General features: G+C 31.7%; 1 protein-coding gene across 1 annotated transcript; it reads left to right on the forward strand.

Moving 5' to 3' along the window:
• Nucleotides 1–8,749: 8,749 nt before the first annotated feature.
• Nucleotides 8,750–12,542, forward strand: LOC134683099 (toll-like receptor 4). The gene has a single exon (XM_063542182.1). It carries the CDS (start codon nt 8,779–8,781, stop codon nt 11,314–11,316), a length of 2,538 nt encoding a protein of 845 aa, XP_063398252.1. The 5' UTR covers nt 8,750–8,778; the 3' UTR covers nt 11,317–12,542.
• The last annotated feature ends 6,350 nt before the right edge of the window (nt 12,543–18,892 follow it).

Genomic DNA, 18,892 nt, shown 5'->3' on the forward strand with positions numbered 1-18,892 from the left:
CGAAAGGTTTTGCCAAAAACAAATTCAGTTCGTCTTTACCTAGGGTAGAAAATCTTAAGTTTTGTTGATATAATGTAAAATGCAGTTGAAAGTAACTTTGAACGAGGCAGGCCAAAAACGAAATTGATCATCTTTTCAGTTGTTATCCATTCGTTTAATGTGTTTAAGCTTTTGATTTTGCCGTTTGATTAAGGACTTTCCGTTTTAAATTTTCTTTGCAGTTCGGTAGTTTTTTTCTTTTTCTTTTTTTTTTCTGGTAGCCACACAAGTCTTAGCATTCGTCTTTCCTTTCGAAATAATGTTATTTATATCTAGAAGAAAAACATAAAAAAAAACGTATGGATAATTATGAGGGAGACTAATATTATATGGATTTCAGCAACATTTTTGGTGTAATATTTGTCCCTTTTTTAACACGTTCTAGACCTTACTATGAATTGGACTTCTTAGTTGACTTTAGTGTTACTTAAATCATTAAAATATATTTAAATCACCACAATGGACCAGAAACAGGTATAGTGTTTTAATGTTGTCTTCACAGTATTATTACAATAGCAAATATCATACTTATGATATACTTTGTCAATGCTTTATATAACTCAAAGCTACAAACTTGCATAAAAAGATGAACAGAACACAATCTAAGATAAAAAGAGTAGGAGAAACAGTTGTTTTAAATGAGAAAAAAATATTGGGTGGCATGTATGTGTGCTTTAAAGTGAAAAACCTTAATTTAAAAAAAAATTACAAACATAAATTTACAAAAAAAGAATAAATAATAAAATTGTTTTTAATGGTGATATATGCGTCATCTTAGGAGAAAAGAAAACACACACTATGTAAGAAATGAATCGTGCCATTCTACATGTGTTCAAAAGAACTTCAGATTATAGCAAAAGACATATAACAAGATATTAGACGATGTCAAAAAAATACTTTCAACAACAAAAAAACACAAATAAAATGAAACCAGAACCTACATAACTTTCGGTGTTATTTATCGTATGCTCAATTCTTTAGATGTGTTTGAATTTGATTTTGCCATTTTAGAAAGGAATTTCCATTTTGAATTTCTCTTGGAGTTCAGTATTTTAGTTATTTAACTTATATCTCGATACTGCTGATGGTGGAATGCATGTCCCAGAGATGTGAACAGCACAGACGTGATGTATAACATATCCTACGTTACAACTCCCTCAGAACATAATTACTTAAATTGAACTTTGCTGCTCGTTTTTTGTTTCATTTTCATAAAGTTTGTACGTACATTTGTATTTATATACTTATCAATGTTTTTGGGGGTTTACATCGTTTCCGAAGGAAAGCAGCTCTCTGTACGCAAACAATAATAAATAAAAAATCGTTGAAAACGTCAATTGCTTACCTTTTGTAAGAGTATATCATTTTTGTAAATAAACAATAATTGGTAAGAGCAAAACTAAAATGTTACAAATTCATTTGTACAACAAGATACATTAGTAAGGATGATTAGTTATTTGCTTAAAACCAACTTGAAAAAGTGTTCAAAGATTTAAAGCTTGTCGTTTTGCTCAGATAGGTACACATTGAAAATGATCAATGGAGCTTTATAACACATGCATTTTTAATTCGGAGAATGTAATTTTATTGAATATGGACAGGAAACAATAAAATCTGATAATTCATGCTGAGTTTAATTTAGCGGAAAAGGGGAATCATATATTTAGATATATATATATATATATAAGTTACTGTAACAGTAATGCAGTAAAAGAAATAAGAAAAATATATCTCAAACCAAAACCTCAATGAAAATGGTAAATGTCTTGATTGGTGTCACAAGAAGTTATCCTAGAACAAAAAAAAGTCGTGTTTGAAGCAGAAAGGATATTTTTTTGAATTAACACAAAATAAATTACGCAATGTTTTGAATTCTAGCATATTACAAATTAATTAATGAAACAACAGACAAACAGATTATTCGTTTAAAATATTCACAGTAAAACACAGTTTGAGTTAAAAATCATCAATGTATGTTTGCTTTTGTATCTTATCAAGGATACACTACATGTTTTTCTATCAATGACAGGAAGCTGCAATTGCTGTTAGATTAATATATCGGAAGGGACAATCCACACACGACCAGGCGATTTAGTATCAGCATACTCTAAATTGTACGTTTTGTGTCCAGTTCACTACATAATGTATTTGTAGAACTTGTTTGTTTAAACTATATGATGCAACTTCAAACTGAGCCGGCTTTGAATGTTTTATTTTGTCTTCTATGTGTCTTTTATATTGAGAAACGTGTATCATTTTTACTTGACGCTTAGTCACTTCGGGATGATTCTGCACTTTCTAAAGAACTCATACATTTTTGTAGTTCTGTTTTTGACTTAACATTTTTTTTCTTGTTTCCCTGCTATAGATTAATTATTTAAATATTTCAGACAACAGAGAGTTTTATACTTTTCATTTAGTACATCATTCTTCCGCATATAAACTCGAGAATAAAAGCAATCAGTATACTTTGAACTGCAATGGAGTAAGACTAGTCAGCATAAAATACCGAATCAATACATACATCAATCGTTATATATTGATGAGGTATTACCAATGTTATTTAAACTGATCGGGCGGAGCTTACGTTTTAATTTGCATAAGGACAGTCTATTTGAAGATGTGTTTGGCAAGGATGATTACCGTTATAATCATTACTGATTTCTAATCACCTATCAGTGTTATCAAAGTAATTTACAAATGAATAACTGGACACTTTATTAATGAGTTTATCCTAAAACACCTATTCATAGATGGAATGGTTTGTTATGAGCGAACTGGTGAAACTCCGCCCAGTCAAGTGAAATAAATCGAGTAATATATACCGATAATAGGCGTCAATCCTAAGGATTGAAATAATTGTTCATAGTGTTAAATGAGACTATAATGAACGCGTGTGATCAGTGAAAAAATTATCAAAAAAATTATGGAAAATCACTTTGCTTTTAAACTCCCACAAAAGTTCTTTGATCCTTTGAAAGGAAAATACATTATGCTTCAGGAACCCTTGGTTCACTGATAGGTTGATGTCATCAACTGCATGTGAAGTTTTGTGTTTGTTAGCAATTTGAAACTATCTATGCATAAGACCAAATCAAAGCCCTTACTGAGATATTTTGCCAGATATTCTATATGATTATTTTGCGCTGATCTATGTTGTTGAGTGTTCAATGAAGTGTTATTTCAATTTACCTTAGTATGCAGAACTGCAATACTGACATTATTTATTGCAAAAGAGAGACAAAGGATACAAAAGGGAATTTCAAACAAATTAGTCGAAAATAAACTGACAACAACAAAATGACTCAGAGAAGAAAACACTAAAGCAGTTTACCCAAACGTAGTCATGGGAAAAAATATAACAATAGGCTCAATGTAAAATTCTAGACAGCCCTCTGGGAGCTTTAATGACCTTCTTTCACATCCTCATTATCCGCTAGTGTTAAATTACATTAGAACTAATTTTTTGTCACTGCCTGTTTATTTTCTAAAATGTTTGAGAGATTATGCAATAGACAAGGGCTACATTTTTTCCAATATACAGACTGGTAAGTAGTATTTATAATTTAGCTCTTTTCTGTCTTTTTTAAACCATTTTTAGATAGGAACCATTACATGATATATAAAAAAGGAAACTCCTTCCAGCTCAGTTTTCATATATAGGAATCGCTGCTATCAACATCAGCAAGGTTTCTCATCACAAAAAGGTAACATCTAATTTTTTCAGTTTTTTTTTCAAAATCAGTCTGTACCTCTATGGCCATGCTAAAACCGGGATTCTTAAAATAATTCAACATAAACATATCCAAAAAACAATATATCATGGCCTTAAATTCAGATAACCCAAAACTATCAATTGGAACTACATATAACTTCAATTTAGTTTTGATTACACCGAGGACTACGCTAGAGCATGATTGAAACGCGAAGAAGTTTAATTTGAAACTCTCTCAGAATTCAACAAAACAATCAGGTCTCTGATAAAACGTGCGTATCAACTTCACATATAAAACATGATGGGTTTGCAGTATGTTTGACGTTGTTTGTTATCTTAAAAAGTTCTTTATTGGTTTTTTTTTATTTATCTTTGTTTATTTTTCATATTTACTATTGAGCCGCTTTTTGGTAATATAATTGTTTTATTCATAATCTCGCCACTGTTTTATTATCTAATGGTCGTATTATTGACTCTCATTTTTGCTAATAAATGTACATTGTCTAAATAGTTGAAAGCATTTTTTATCCTATCATGTTGTAAATTTTCATATTTTATGAACCATTGTTAAAGCATCTAGAAATCCATTTATCGTGTATTTGTGTAAGAGTAAAATGTACAACATCTGAAAAGAGTGTCTTTTAAAGTAAGCCAAATGAACTGGAAACCTTCTACACGCTGTATGTTATCGAACACGATTTTGTATCAAGAGTTGCTCAGTTTTTAGTGTTTTATGTTGTGTTGTGTATACTGTTGTCTGTAGTTTTGTTGTTTTAAGAATGAGTTTTTTTTTTGCAATGAATTTGTTAGTGTGTGTTCATTTAACGAGTTTGAAGGTTCCATTGGTATTTATCGATAATCTAATAAAGTTTTAAAATGTGATCAGTATTTAAGAACAGATCGATATTGAACTAATGTAATTTACACCTCATGTAACCGAAGAACCCTGTTCCAACAAAACTTACAGTTAAAACAATTAAAAATGGGAAATCACTTTGCTGTATTAATTTTAAATGAAACAGTTATATGATCTGGTTTAGTATATAACATTCGATATGTGACAAATTTTTAGAAAAAAAATATCCGTGCATCTGAGCGGCTAGCTCCAGCAAAAAAAACAAATGATTAACGACAGGACGAATAACAAATGAAAATGGTTTTCTTCGTTGAAACTCAAATCTACGAGGGACACTATAAGCAAGTGTCTTTTTGTTTTTGTCAAGGTTGTGATATTATTCTGCTGTGAGTGTGTCATTGTATTGATGACTCTATAATATAAAAAAGAGAAGATGTGGTATGATTTCCAATGAGACAAATCTCCACATGAGACCAAAATGACACAGAAAATAACAAATATAGGTCAACATACGGCCTTCAACAATAAGCAAACCCCATACTGCAAAGTCAGCTATATAATACCCTGAAATGACAATGTAAAACAATTCACACGAGAAAACTAACGGCCTTATTTTTATAAAAATTGAACGATAAACAAATATGTAACACATAAACAAACGTCAACCACGTAATTACAGGATCCTGACTTGGGACAGGCACATACATACATAAAGTGGCGGGGTAAAACATTGTAGCGGGATCCCAACCCTCCCTAAACCTGTAACGGTGGTATAACAGTACAACATAAGAACGAACTATAAAAATTGTTGAAAAAGGCTTAACTGATCAGATATACAAACATACAAGTGGACATGACCGCGTACTTGTACATCCCAACAACAAAGAGACACTAGAAACAGATCTGAAAGTACTCACAGTTAACTGATAGCTATTTCAAAGCCACTAACAACTAATAAATCAAAGCGCTGTAAGCACTGTATGCAGTTAACCAATTGCAAAAACCAAGGCAAACATAATTATGAAAATTGTGGCAATGTTACTTCAACATTTTTTTAAAGATTTAAAAGAACAAACATTAAACATTCATATATAATTGTACATTTATGTTCATTTAATGAATTAAACATTAAGGCAAATAATTCATATTTTATCAAGGTTTTCAATAGCAACGCACATGACCACGAATGGTCATGAGTCAGCAGTAGTACACATTTCCAATGATTGCCGTTTTTCTAGTTGATCGTAATTGTTCGTATTAGTTGACTGTTAGTAGTTCAAGTTGACTTTAGTACGAGCTTGTCAAAGTATGAATGGACTTGCTTCCCTGGAAAGAAAACTGAGTTTGTGTTGTACAGTACAAAAGTTATGAGACACAAATCAGACAGATGTTTACTTCTACAGGGATCAATGGTGAGGTCTGACTGAAAAATGTAAATGACTCCCACCTTCACCCCAAGTCCATGATGTCTACGTTTGTAATAAAATGACAGGTGTTAGGGTCTAGCAAAGTGATATGCAAATGTGTCGCCTATGAGATTGACCTTGTATGTCATTCAATTTTTTTGGAAATGACAAACAGGAATGAATATGGTTTAGGCGTTGGTATCCCAATCTTTTACAAGTTCTCAAAACACACACAAGAGGGTTTGGGGTGACCCTAGGGACTACCCCTATTTTTCATTTGATTTTTTATATTGTCCCATACATGAATATATATGGTTTATGGGTGGGGATCTCGACCGTTATCAAGTTTTCAAGCAGGAGGGGTGGGGGACCCAGGTGAATTCCCCTTTATTTCATTTGATTTGTTATATTGTCCAATACATGAAGATATATATGGTTTAGGGGTGGGGATCTCATCTGTTTCTAAGTTATCAAACAGGAGTGGGTAGGGTGACCCTAAGGACTCGCCCTATATTTCATTTGATTAGTTCTCATACATGAATATATATGGTTTAATTTAAAGGCGGGGATCTCGACTGTTTCCAATTTCTCAATCAGGTGACTGCAGGGACTCCCCCTATATTTTATTTAATTTAGAGTTGGGGATCCCAACTGTTTCAAAGTTCTTAAACATGAAGGTTAGGGTGACCACTGGGACTTCCCCTATATTTCATTTGATTTGTTATAAAGTCTTATCCGTGAGTATATATGGTTAAGAGGTGATGTTCTCAAATTTTCCAAGTTCTCAAACAGGAGGGTGTACAGTGACCATAGGGACCCCCTTATAATTCATTTGATTTGTAATAGTGTCCCATACATAAATATATATTGTATAAATTGTGGATCTCGATCGTTATAAATTCTCAAACAGAAAGGGGTAGAGTGGCCCCACGAACTCCACCTATATTTCATATGATTTGTTATATTGTCCCATACATGAATATATATGGTTAAGGGGTGGGGATCTTGACTGTTACCAAGTTTTGGTCATTTTGGTCTCTTGTTGATAGTTGTCTCATTTTTTTTATATAAGAAACTTCCAGCTATTTTAACTGACCTATCAAATTAAAATTCAGAAGAAAAAAATACCCCTTGAAATTACATTAATATGTTTAACTTGAAAAGCATTTAACATGCATTACCAACATTTATCACTGATTTAAACTGTTAGATAAACTGTTCCCAGCTGTCACACTGTATTGGATTTTGACATTAAAATTGGTGTACAAAATATTTTCTGCTTTTTCTTTCTTTTACATATATCTGAGACTACTATGTTATAGTAGTCTCAGCATATATCTTTTTGGTTTTCAATTCTAGTTTATATTTATTCACCATGCATAGATGTATTTTGTCACCTGTCTGGATTTTTTCAGTTAAAAGCCAACAACCGGGATTACCCTTATCCGCGTCTGGAATCGAATCCGATATTGTAATCTCGTGGCAGCCATATTATTTTCAATGTTGTTTTTGACAGATAGTGAGATACGATTTTACTCGGATTTACACATTATTTATCGGCGATTTTCTGTATAAAGCTAGCGGTTGAACAAATTGAACATCGCTGTCATGAATAGTAATGATAAAAATAAGTTTGAAATCGTTTATTGGTCTTTATAAGGAAACTTTGGTAAAAATGTTAACAAAGTTATTTTTTAATATTCTTTCAAGGTCCGTCGGGCATGTCGGGTGTAGCTAGTAACCACGTAGAAAGTCCGACTGCAAAATTGGAAGGTCGCAGACCTCGGACCACCATGTCGGGGGTAGCTAGTAACCACGTAGAAAGTCCGACTGCAAAATTGGAAGGTCGCAGACCTCGGACCACCGCTAATTTGAACCCCTGCGTCCAAATTGAAAGGATACGAAAATTTCGTCTTCTAATTCAAAATTGCCGCCAACAGCGTGATCAGTTGAACTTACTGACGTATAAATACGTAGTTGACTACGTATTGACGACAAACAATATTCCTACGACTTTTGCAATTTGGTAAATCTTAACTACTTGTCTTAGAGATTTTCGGCGATTAAATATTTCATACACTTGTTCTTTGACATCTTAGCCAAAAGATCAGGGAATGATAAACTACATAAGGATTCCTAGTGTGCTCTACTTCCTATGTGCAACTTCAAAACTTTTGGGAAAATCGACGATCATTTAAGGTTTTTCTGGTCATATTTTTTGTAATCCAGAATGAAAAGTATGAACAAACTGTCCAATAAGTTATACATAATATAGTAGCCAGCTAGATGATAACAATGGCACGTATTTCAGCATTTATTGGGTAGCACACAAATCCAGGGCGCTCGCATAAGGCAGCTTAACTGCCTAAAAATCATGCATCTAAGACTAAATCTATAAGTGAACATTACGCCGATACACTAACAGCAGAAATCGCAGGCAGGGCACATTGTTTTGCGGATTTATTTACGTAATACTCATCATAAGTTAATTCCAAAAAAGAGAATAATACAGAAAAACGAGAAAAACTGATAATAAACAACACCTCCTTATAAAACACCCCTTTTATTATATTCACTCTTACAATATGTATTCATCAATAGAATCTACCAAAACATCCGGTTTCTTAGGAAAGTATATATTATGAGCACTTTAAATTTGTTTGCTCTTGACCCATATAGTTACTTTTGATTTTTGTGTCTTATGTTTGATGGTTTTATTTCATATGATTTTTTTATATTTTGTTTTAAAACAAGGAGAAAACATGAACTACGATAAAAGATTTTTTTGGCTTTTAATCATGATGTGGATTATGTTTATGTATGGTGCTACAAATTTATCGTGCAATTACAGCTTAAACTTAAAGAATCAACTTGTGGCCCATTGTGATAACAGAGGTTTTATATCTGTACCAAGGAATCTGATCAAAAATATCCAAGTGCTGGATCTCTCATATAATTTGATCACTGTTATCGAAAACAACACATTTATAAACTATGCGAAAATGGACATTTTGATTTTAAACAGTAACAATATATCTAAAGTCCATGAACATGGTTTTGAAGGCTTACGTTATTTACGGATTTTGAGAATGGAAAATAATGCTATTAATATTTCTAAGCTTCCGCCAAGAGTGTTTCGTCCTCTTGAAAATTTGATGGTTCTTGAAATAGGTAGGAATGAAGAGCAATGGATGGAACATGAATCGTTTGTTTACCCAGACAAAGTATTCTCTAACTTGAAAAGTTTACAAAATTTATCTATTGACTTGTTTGATCGACCTGAGTTCGGTAATGGATTTAAATCACTCCACAATCTAGTCGTTTTAAATTTTAGGAGGTGTTACATGAGATTCGGCAAATTATCAAATGAAACTTTCAGAAATATTTCTCCGAAACTAAGGGAGTTATATATTACTCGTTGTCATCATTTTTTTCACATAGACAAAGGAATCCTTCAGTATTTTCCTGAATTGAACATTTTGGACTTGTCTCATTCATATATTCATTTGTATCAGGCACTGAGTATACTTTATCCTTATCAAAACAAAAACATGTCTGTAATAAACTTTCACCATATAAGCGACAAGAGTATTAATAACGACAAGTTTCCGTATTCTGTAATAATTACAAAAGAACTAATGAGATATCTGAGATCTATCTGCATAGAGGCTTTAGATTTGTCAGTGACAGGCATAGTAGATGATGAGTTTTATTCATTGTTTTCATTCCAACACCCTGAGTGCTTCAAAACATTTATCATATCTGCAAACAGATTACCGTCAACGACTTTAGAACACTATATGCAAACAGTTGTTTTCTTAACAAGAGCTACGAATCTTAAAACGTATGATATGTCTTATCTGCCTGCAAAATTTCTTAATCCGTTATATCTTGATGTGTATCATCCCGAAAAGTTCATTGGAAGTCATAATCAGGAAAAACAACCTATTTTTCATAAATCTTTTCATATAACTATTAACCTACCGCCCTTACTAGAATGTGTCCGCTTTACTCATATGACAGTAGTGTCTGCGTCTGTGTCATTCACATGCAATAAAGGATCTCTAAGATATTTTGATGTTTCATATAGTATTTTTGAACAATATCCAAATGTGTCAAATGAATGTGGAAAAGAACTTATATATATAGATGTTTCTGGGTTATCTTCAACAATAATGTTTCAGTCCATTTCCTTGCCGAAACTAACTACATTGAAAATGAACCATGCCAACATAGACAGGAGCATAATTGAAGGAAGACAATGGATGCTCGGGCACGCACCTAAACTCAAAAATGTAGATCTGTCTTTCAATAACCTATGGACTTTGTTAGATACGACATTGTTTAATGATAAGAATATAACCCATTTTAATTTGTCCAATAACTTTTTCAGGAGAGTTCATAGTATTGTGTCTAAACTCCGTCATTTAGAATCGTTAGATCTGTCAAATAATTTGATAACATCTATTGATTATACTATACGAAAATGGTTAGATGAGATTATCGTGTCATATCAGAACTTGAGTTTGAATTTGAATAACAATGCTTTAGTTTGTTCGTGCGATACTGTTGAGTTTCTGTTATGGTTTTCAAAAACAAAAGTATCATTTGTAAACGGAAACAAATACACTTGTACAATGTCAAACAATTCGCAAGTCAATCTTATTGAAGTAACCAAAGATATCAATAAATATTTTGCTGACTGCCAAGCTACTTTATGGCTTAGGATTGGAATTATATTAATATCGTGTACTTTTGGTGTTTCGGTACCATTTTCGATTTTATATTATTACAGATGGAAACTTATTCTGTTTTTGTTTAGAACATTTAGACGAGCCGTCGAGAGAGGTTTATATGTAAATTATGAATATGACGTATATATTTCCTACGAAGAAAAAAGCATAACATGGATAAAAGACCATCTGCTTCCAAAAGCTGAAAAAGAATGGGGATTGAAAACATTCGTACATGATCGTGACCTTATACCCGGAGAACTCACATCAGATTCTAAAGCACTTTCAATTCACCAAAGTAGACATGTTATTTTTATTATTACGGAACGATTTTGTGAATACGAATGGGGGTCCTTTGAAATCGAAAGAGCCAAATATGAGAAATACACACAAAATCTTATGAAAATTATAGTAATTTTACAAAATGTGCATGTCAATGATATTCCAGAACAACTCGTGAACATATCAAATGATGTTATCTTCATTAAATGGGATGAACCCGAAACTGAAATTCCAGAAAATCAATCTAGGTGGGTCAAACTAAAGACATTGCTTTTTCTTAATTAAAAAAATTATGCACAGCTTTTTAGAAAATCGGATGAATTATGTCAAATATATTTCATTTACCATTTAGATATATTTTTCTTTCTTTTGTACAGTCGGTTAAAGATATACACTGAAATAAGCGATGTATGTTTATATATTTTTTGGAACAGATTTTAAATAAATGGGTACCATCACAATTCAATGTGGTAACTATAAGTCGTACTTAATATCGGAGAAAATATGAATAATTGAATAATTAATAATTGAATGGGTTTTTTTTGTACGTTTTTGTGGCAAAAATAAAGAATGAAACATTGATATATTTTTAATACAAAAAATTGTGCGTAAAACCCTGTTAAGATGATATGGGTGTCTTCCTCCATCTTGGATTTTAAAAAACAGAGAACCAAAGGTCCATATTTTCTATAAAGTTAGCAAAATATGATGCAGGAATGCAGATATTTAATGTGAATTTTCATTTAAAAGAACAAATTTATAAGAATACAACTTACAAATTTTGATATTTTTGTTAATGTTAATTAGTTTTTGGTTTTTTTTTGTTTTTTTTTTAATTGGTATTTCAAGGGGAGGTAACTCTAAAACGTGCATTTTCCGAAGAATTCTACATGAAATTTTCCTATTTTGTATTTTAGCCGGAAAAAACATACGGTGACCCTATCTTTTCTTTTGATATTCTCAAAGCATTGTCTGAAAGCTATCTTTTCCTTAAGTAGTTAACAATTTTGTTGTAACATATCGCAGTAAGCACGTGTTGTCAGGAATGTTTTATTAGGTTATACAATCTAATTTTTAGAAATGGCTATGTATTGTTGTCTGCAATTAATTAGTACGGATTATTATGAAACATGCATGTAATGTAATGAATACTATTTATGCATTGATACAAAAAAATGAATGAAACGAAAAAATAGCACCAGGAGATTTATCTATCATAACTTAAGTGGACGTCTCGGTCAGTTTCTAATATTTATTTTTTTAAAGACATTTGTCCTTTTTCCCTTTTTTTTTTTTTGCTTTTAAGAAAAACATTAAACATCTCGTTAAGCTGCAGTCTTTACTTAATGTTGATATCTTAATGTGATTAAATTAAATGTATTCAAACTACTTTATTAGTGCTTAATACTATATTCGTTAATTTAGAAATGTATCTGTAATTCTGAAGTTTTTCTATTGTGTATTTTTATAAATAAGAAGACATATTGTAAGATATTAAATGTTTAAGATCTTGTATATAATTATTTTAGTTTTGTTAATATCGAATTCAATTACATTGTACATATATTGCAAACAAAAACAATGATCAAAATAATTTAGATGTTGGCGTCCACAGTTGCTTATATTTAAAAAAAAAAAAAAAAAAAGGTGATAAAGTAAATGAAAGTATGATTGCCAGTGAGACACTATCCATCAAAGTTAAAAGAAAAAAAAAGAAAAGAAATGGATGTAAGCACTAAAAGACAACTGTGCGATCTTCCAAAGTGAGAACATACCGTTGTGTTGGCTTATTAATTAACAACTATCTATCTCAAGTGCAAAATAATGCACTTTTACCTTTTAAAACAAAAGAATGGAACAGTGGCATATGTTCACCTTTTCTTTTGATGATCACGATCTTATATTATGATGCGTTTACAAAAAATGTCATGCTTTCTACACATACAAACATATTTAAATAGCAACATGAAGAAAACAAGTTTTACTACTGACTTGAAGGTAACAGAAAAAAAAATGAAAACTATAGAAAAATGAAAACAACTCTTTCTGAATTATATGCGTCCGTAATGTTTTTTTTTTAAATTTACTTTCAACAGGAATGTTTTTCGGAATATTTAAAAGCCATGGATGTTTAAAACCCGAAATGTTTGAAACAAAACCTTTGACCAATCATTGCATAAACTTAAAAGCCAAATATATAAGCGGTCAACTTTGCCAGAGAGAAAGTTGAGACCTTAGTTGTTGTTTTTTTAAATCCTGGGATCGAAGCGCTTTTTTGGATTTGCCTTTACAAGGAATGCTCAAAGTCAAATATTTAGAAGCTAATTAGAGGGATGTATAAGAGTTAGTACAGTTAAATTGCTGTATGACCAAAAGGTATGGTATAAAAGAAGGGCAAAAGATACTAGAGGCACAGTCAAGCTCATGTATCGAATAAAACTGAATAAGACATGGCTTAAAAAAAAAAGACAAACAGACCAAAAAAAGTATAAAAAAAAATAAAGACTAAGCAAAACGAACCCGACCAAAACATGGCGTCGATCTCAAGTGCTTCGGAAATGTAAGCAGATCCTACTCCACATGAAGCACTAGTCGTAATGCTTATGTTGTTACAACCCCGGTTTAAATGATTTCTATATCGACATGCGGATTAAGATGATGATACCTTTTGTTGCTTTATTCTGCACCAAAAGCGGTGATGACCAAGTGCTGTATAAAAAAAATTGTTTTGTGAATTATGAAATCTCATTTATAGTTATTGAACGTATGTTTGAGGTTTTTTTTCAATAACAATAGGGATGTCATATTATGGTTCAAAGTATTTCGATTTTCTTATAAGTCAAAAGTAAGAGAAGTTGCAATGTGTACAAGATTTCTTTTAAAGAGACCGAAATCCTTATTTTCTGAGAAAAATATAAATGTTTTTCATACTGTAAAATTCCTTTTTGTTTTCTTGTTTGAAAAAGCATATAAAATTGTAAAAGGATGTTGCATTTTATCGAATAAAATCCAAATAATATGGTGTTATAAAGAAATCGTGTGGTCGCTTCTTATGAAATGTTCTAGCTTCACAGTATGTGTGATTTGTGATCATCCTTGCTTGGACAGAACTCACTGTATAAAAATGTTGACCAAACATGAGAATGAGTCCATGCATTTGATTCATAGTTTAGTAATAAAATCGTAGTGCTAAATGACAGTTTAATGATCGATCTTTGATATTTTTGTGCTGTGATTTAGAAATGTGAAGGACATTTCGATCATTATTTTATTTCTTTAAAAGTAATATCTTGGAAACCAGCATTTAATAGAAAAGTGAGACAATAATTTAAATTTCCGACATATATCGTATCGTCTTCATACTTTTACACTGTTTAGTGTTTTTCTGATCAACAAATCAATTAAACATCCTGTTTCAAAGGGAAGGATATGTTTATGATACATGTACAAAGAATTATATTGTATCAATGTTTTAGTATATGTTCTCTTGAAAATGTAATTTACACGAAATGAAAATTTTACAGAAATATGAAAAAAACTGTTGATTAACGACGCAGTTTCAAATTGTCTTCATTCGTCAATCCCTTTCATTTTTCAAGTGTTTTACTCTTCACCGATAAATGTCAAATACCCGGTTTATAAGGAGGAATAGTAAGTGGCCCTTAAGATTAAATGTGTTATTGTTTTATGATGTTCTTGAATTTTATTCAATAATAGTTATCATATTTTCTTTTAAATAAAGATTTAACATAAAAGACAATTGCAGAATTGTTTTAATTCTTACCAATATATGTATAAATGAAACACATATATAATTAAAAACCAATTGTTCAGAGAACAATTGAAGGTCTTTCCACTAGTAAAGATCTATTTTGATATTGATATAGGAAAAATCAGTTAATAATGTTAGTTCCCATGGCTTTATGATGTACTTATATGAATTTAAAACGAAGGTCAAAATCTAGAACGTCCTATTAACCTATGACCTTGACCTCAATTTCAAGGTCATAAATCAAGGACCTCAAATCAAAAGACTATAGGTCTTATTTATAGTTGGTTAATGAGTTATTTCACCATACGCATATTTTAAAATACAAGAGGGGAGAAAACACCCTTTTACGTTCAACGTACCCTTGCAATCAAAATTTACGTGTAACGACATGTCGCAACAAACAATTTAGGTAAAATAATTTGTCGTTATCGTATACAGTTTCTGGAAATAAGAGAGAATAAGTCAAATTCAAAAATTAAAATATGACCTTGACCTTTGACCTTGACCTAATTTTCATTTTTTTGGACCAAGGACCTCAAATCAAAAGATCCTAGGTCTCTAGCACTTATGGTTTACAAGATAGAAATGCATATCACTTATAACAATGCATAAGGGGAAATAACTCTCATATGGATCGTTCATATCGCTTCGGTCAAAATAGGACAAATCATGCGAAGGATATAACAAGCAATTTTGTAAATTAAATTTGTCATAATATTTTACGGTTGCGAAAGAGTTGCGCTCACAAGGAAAAAAGTGTTTGGGGAGATAACTCCTACAAAGAAAAGTATTCGCTTACGCAGGGTTAATTTCAAAAGCGCATAAACTGTTCGATATCATATACCAAATATCTAAGCGACATATTGCGAAACAAATGTTTATCGCAAGAACAAAATTAGGCGGAAGAAAAAAAAAATAATAGTCAGAAGAAGAAAAACAATAGGTCTTTCCACAGAAAAGTGGAAAGACCTAATAATCAGAAGAAAAACAATAGGTCTTTTCATAGAAAAGTAGAAAGACCTAATTACAGAGAATATAATACTAAGTATTACAATAATAACAACTATGAATATAACATGTGTAAAATATAAAAGACTGTTAAACAAAAAGTAAATAGATATATAGTTGTTTTAATGAGAAGATTTGATAGATCAATTACAACACAGATTATATACTTGTTCGAATTAAGAACCATTCACATTATTATTACAGTATATGAACGATATGGTATATAACGAATTAAAATTCAGCATGTTCAGGATCCATCAATTTGTATTAATTAGAGATATAGGGGAGGGTTGAGATCTCACTTATCATGTTTAACTACGCCGCGTTTTTACGACTGTCCCAAGTCGGAAGCCTCTGGCCTTTCTTAGTCTTGTATGGGTTTTTTTAACTTTAGTTCATTTATATGTCAAGGAGTTCAGTTTGACGTCCAAGTAAGTGGGTAAGTTGAAATCTGCAGTAGGTTGCGGGATTTTCTCGCTGTGGGAAACCCATTTGTGGGTTTCGGATGTGTATTCAATCATTGGTCGGGTAGTTGTCTCTGTGACACATTCCCCATATTATCCACTATTTAGATTTATGATAGGATGATTTTTGATTTTTATAATGGTACTTAACTAAAGCCAATATAATCATATTGCATTGTACTACACAGGCAAACATGATTTTGCCTGAGATTAACCTCAAACAAGCTTATACATTAATACTAGGACAGTTGTAAAAGCATGATTTTATGTGGTGTTGTAATGCTTGTCTAAGCTGCGATACAAGTCGCAAAGCCTGTTGTAAGGATGATTATCCGTTAGCAATCCAGACGGAGTAATTTAGTTGTACAAAGCTTTACATTTCAGAAAGGAGAAAACTTAGGATCTTTGATTTTTTTCTTTTTCTTCTAAATTTTTAGGTTTCAGTCTAGCAAAAGCCGAGTTGCAGTAGCCAGTACTTTGGTACTGGCATAGTACTGGCATAAAAATACGGGTTTTTGTGTTATGAAAATTTGCTGTTACAAAATGTTAGAAATTATCATAGATAAAGGAATGTAGTCCCCTCATGCAAAGCTTTGATTCCTTTCACGGATTTTGGCTATTCTTTTTGGACCTTTTGAATTATAACTCTTCAAGCTTTGGATTTCAAATCCTTTTTCCTCGAGCATCACTGAAGAGACATGTATTGTCGAATTGCGCATCCGTCGCAGGAAAATTGGTACCGTTAATGTTATTGCATGCATATCTGTAACAGGAAACAATTTCTGCCAACGCACCCGGGCTCGCTCTATTGGATTTCTAGCAAGTTTTTTTTTATATCTTTACCCTGATTTATCTCCATCGTCAATTTTTAGAAACGTGAATATCGAAAAAAAACTACTTTTACCGTAATGTGTATTTGCATAAATTGTTTATGGTATAACAACTATTAAAAAACTTAAGGTTCTAAAGTATCGATTTTCTTATAAGTGAGGTTTATAATGAGTTATAGAACAACTTTATATATTGAAATATAGATAAACTCATCATAAATACCAAGATTACAATATTGTATTTGCACTATTACATATAGAACAATTTCAAGGTATTGAATACATCTCGTCAGAAAGGTTTTATCTTTACTCATCTTGTATTGACCTATTGTAATTGATCAGTGATCAACGTTCCTGGTTGTGTTCGTGTCATAGAAACCTTATTCAGTAGATCGACAATGTATGGAAATTTAGAAAAGAATACATGCCCGTTTTGAAGAATGTTATTGCCATTGACCTTAATTACATGTCAACGTTAAGCTATCACTGTATGGGCCATTTCCACAGATCCTTTAAACAATGTTTTTGTTGTATACAATGAAAGTAAGGTGCAATGTCGATCTGGCGAGATTCATCGACGCTTTCGAGGTTAGGTCCGTTTCTCTGATTCTATAAGCAGCCGGCTTACTATATTTAGTGTATGGAATAAATGTTATAATATATGTACGTATTCGTCTTGCGAGGTTAATCTGATATTACCCTTATTTTCGTTGGTCATGGTGTATGTCCAGTTTCTTTGATATTTGAAGTGAAACCTTGATCAGAAAGACTCAGCAAGCCATTCAATTATCATTAGTAAAGCAGGCGAAAAATCTCAACTGTGCACTGTTTAAAATTTGCGATCGTCAAAACCAAAATTTTTAATCCGAAAAGAACAACACAGTTATGGAAACTATACAGAGAATACCAAAGAAAATTAACAAGTTATCAAGTAAATTTTATAAAAGAACAATATGGCTTGAAAAAATTACAAACAAAAAGGAAAAGAACAGAAGATTGGGACAAATTACTCAAAGTAAAATCTTAAAATACTGAACACCGAAGAAAATAAAAAACGAAAAGTCAGTTATAAAATGGCAAAATCAAATACTCAAACATATCAAACGAATGGATAGAAAACAACTATGTACACAAAAAACATTCATTGATCGAAAATAAACAAAAGCATGCGAAAACTTTGAGCTCTGCAAATCCAATAGTGACACAAAATGCAGACAAAAATAAGCATTTCACCTTCTAAAACTGTTAGACTTAAAATTACAACTTTACGTCAGAAGAAATGACTTCAGTTCTACATTAGAAATCTTTCCATTTCTATGTAGCAACATTCCAGCCGTGTCAACTACGGAGTATTTATGTCCTAATATTTACGGACTTGAATTCCCTATAATGATTTCCTTGATAGAGGGCATTCACTCACAAGTAAGCTATACAACAAATGGTGGAGTTGAAATCATTCTTTCGAAAATTTAACAGACGCCATTACGTGTTGGTTGACTTACATGAAATATCTGTTTAACAGATGATAGCGGATATGTTCCTAATATCGTCATTACAATCTTGTCCCCTTCAAACGAATAAGAACTACCAAATTAAAGTTATTACCGAGTTTCCACTAACATTGTCAGCCTGACAGGTGCCATATGTGGATCAGGATACGCTTGTCCTTCCAAATCGTGTAGCTTATTCTTTAATATTCTATATTGTGTCTTTGTGCTATTTTTTGTCTATTGGCCTTTTTTTTCTTTTTTAGCTTAGGCGTTGACAGGTTGTTTTTTTACTTGAAT

The sequence above is a fragment of the Mytilus trossulus genome, chromosome 9 (genome assembly GCF_036588685.1).
Source record: "Mytilus trossulus isolate FHL-02 chromosome 9, PNRI_Mtr1.1.1.hap1, whole genome shotgun sequence".
Taxonomy (NCBI): Eukaryota; Metazoa; Mollusca; class Bivalvia; order Mytilida; family Mytilidae; genus Mytilus; species Mytilus trossulus.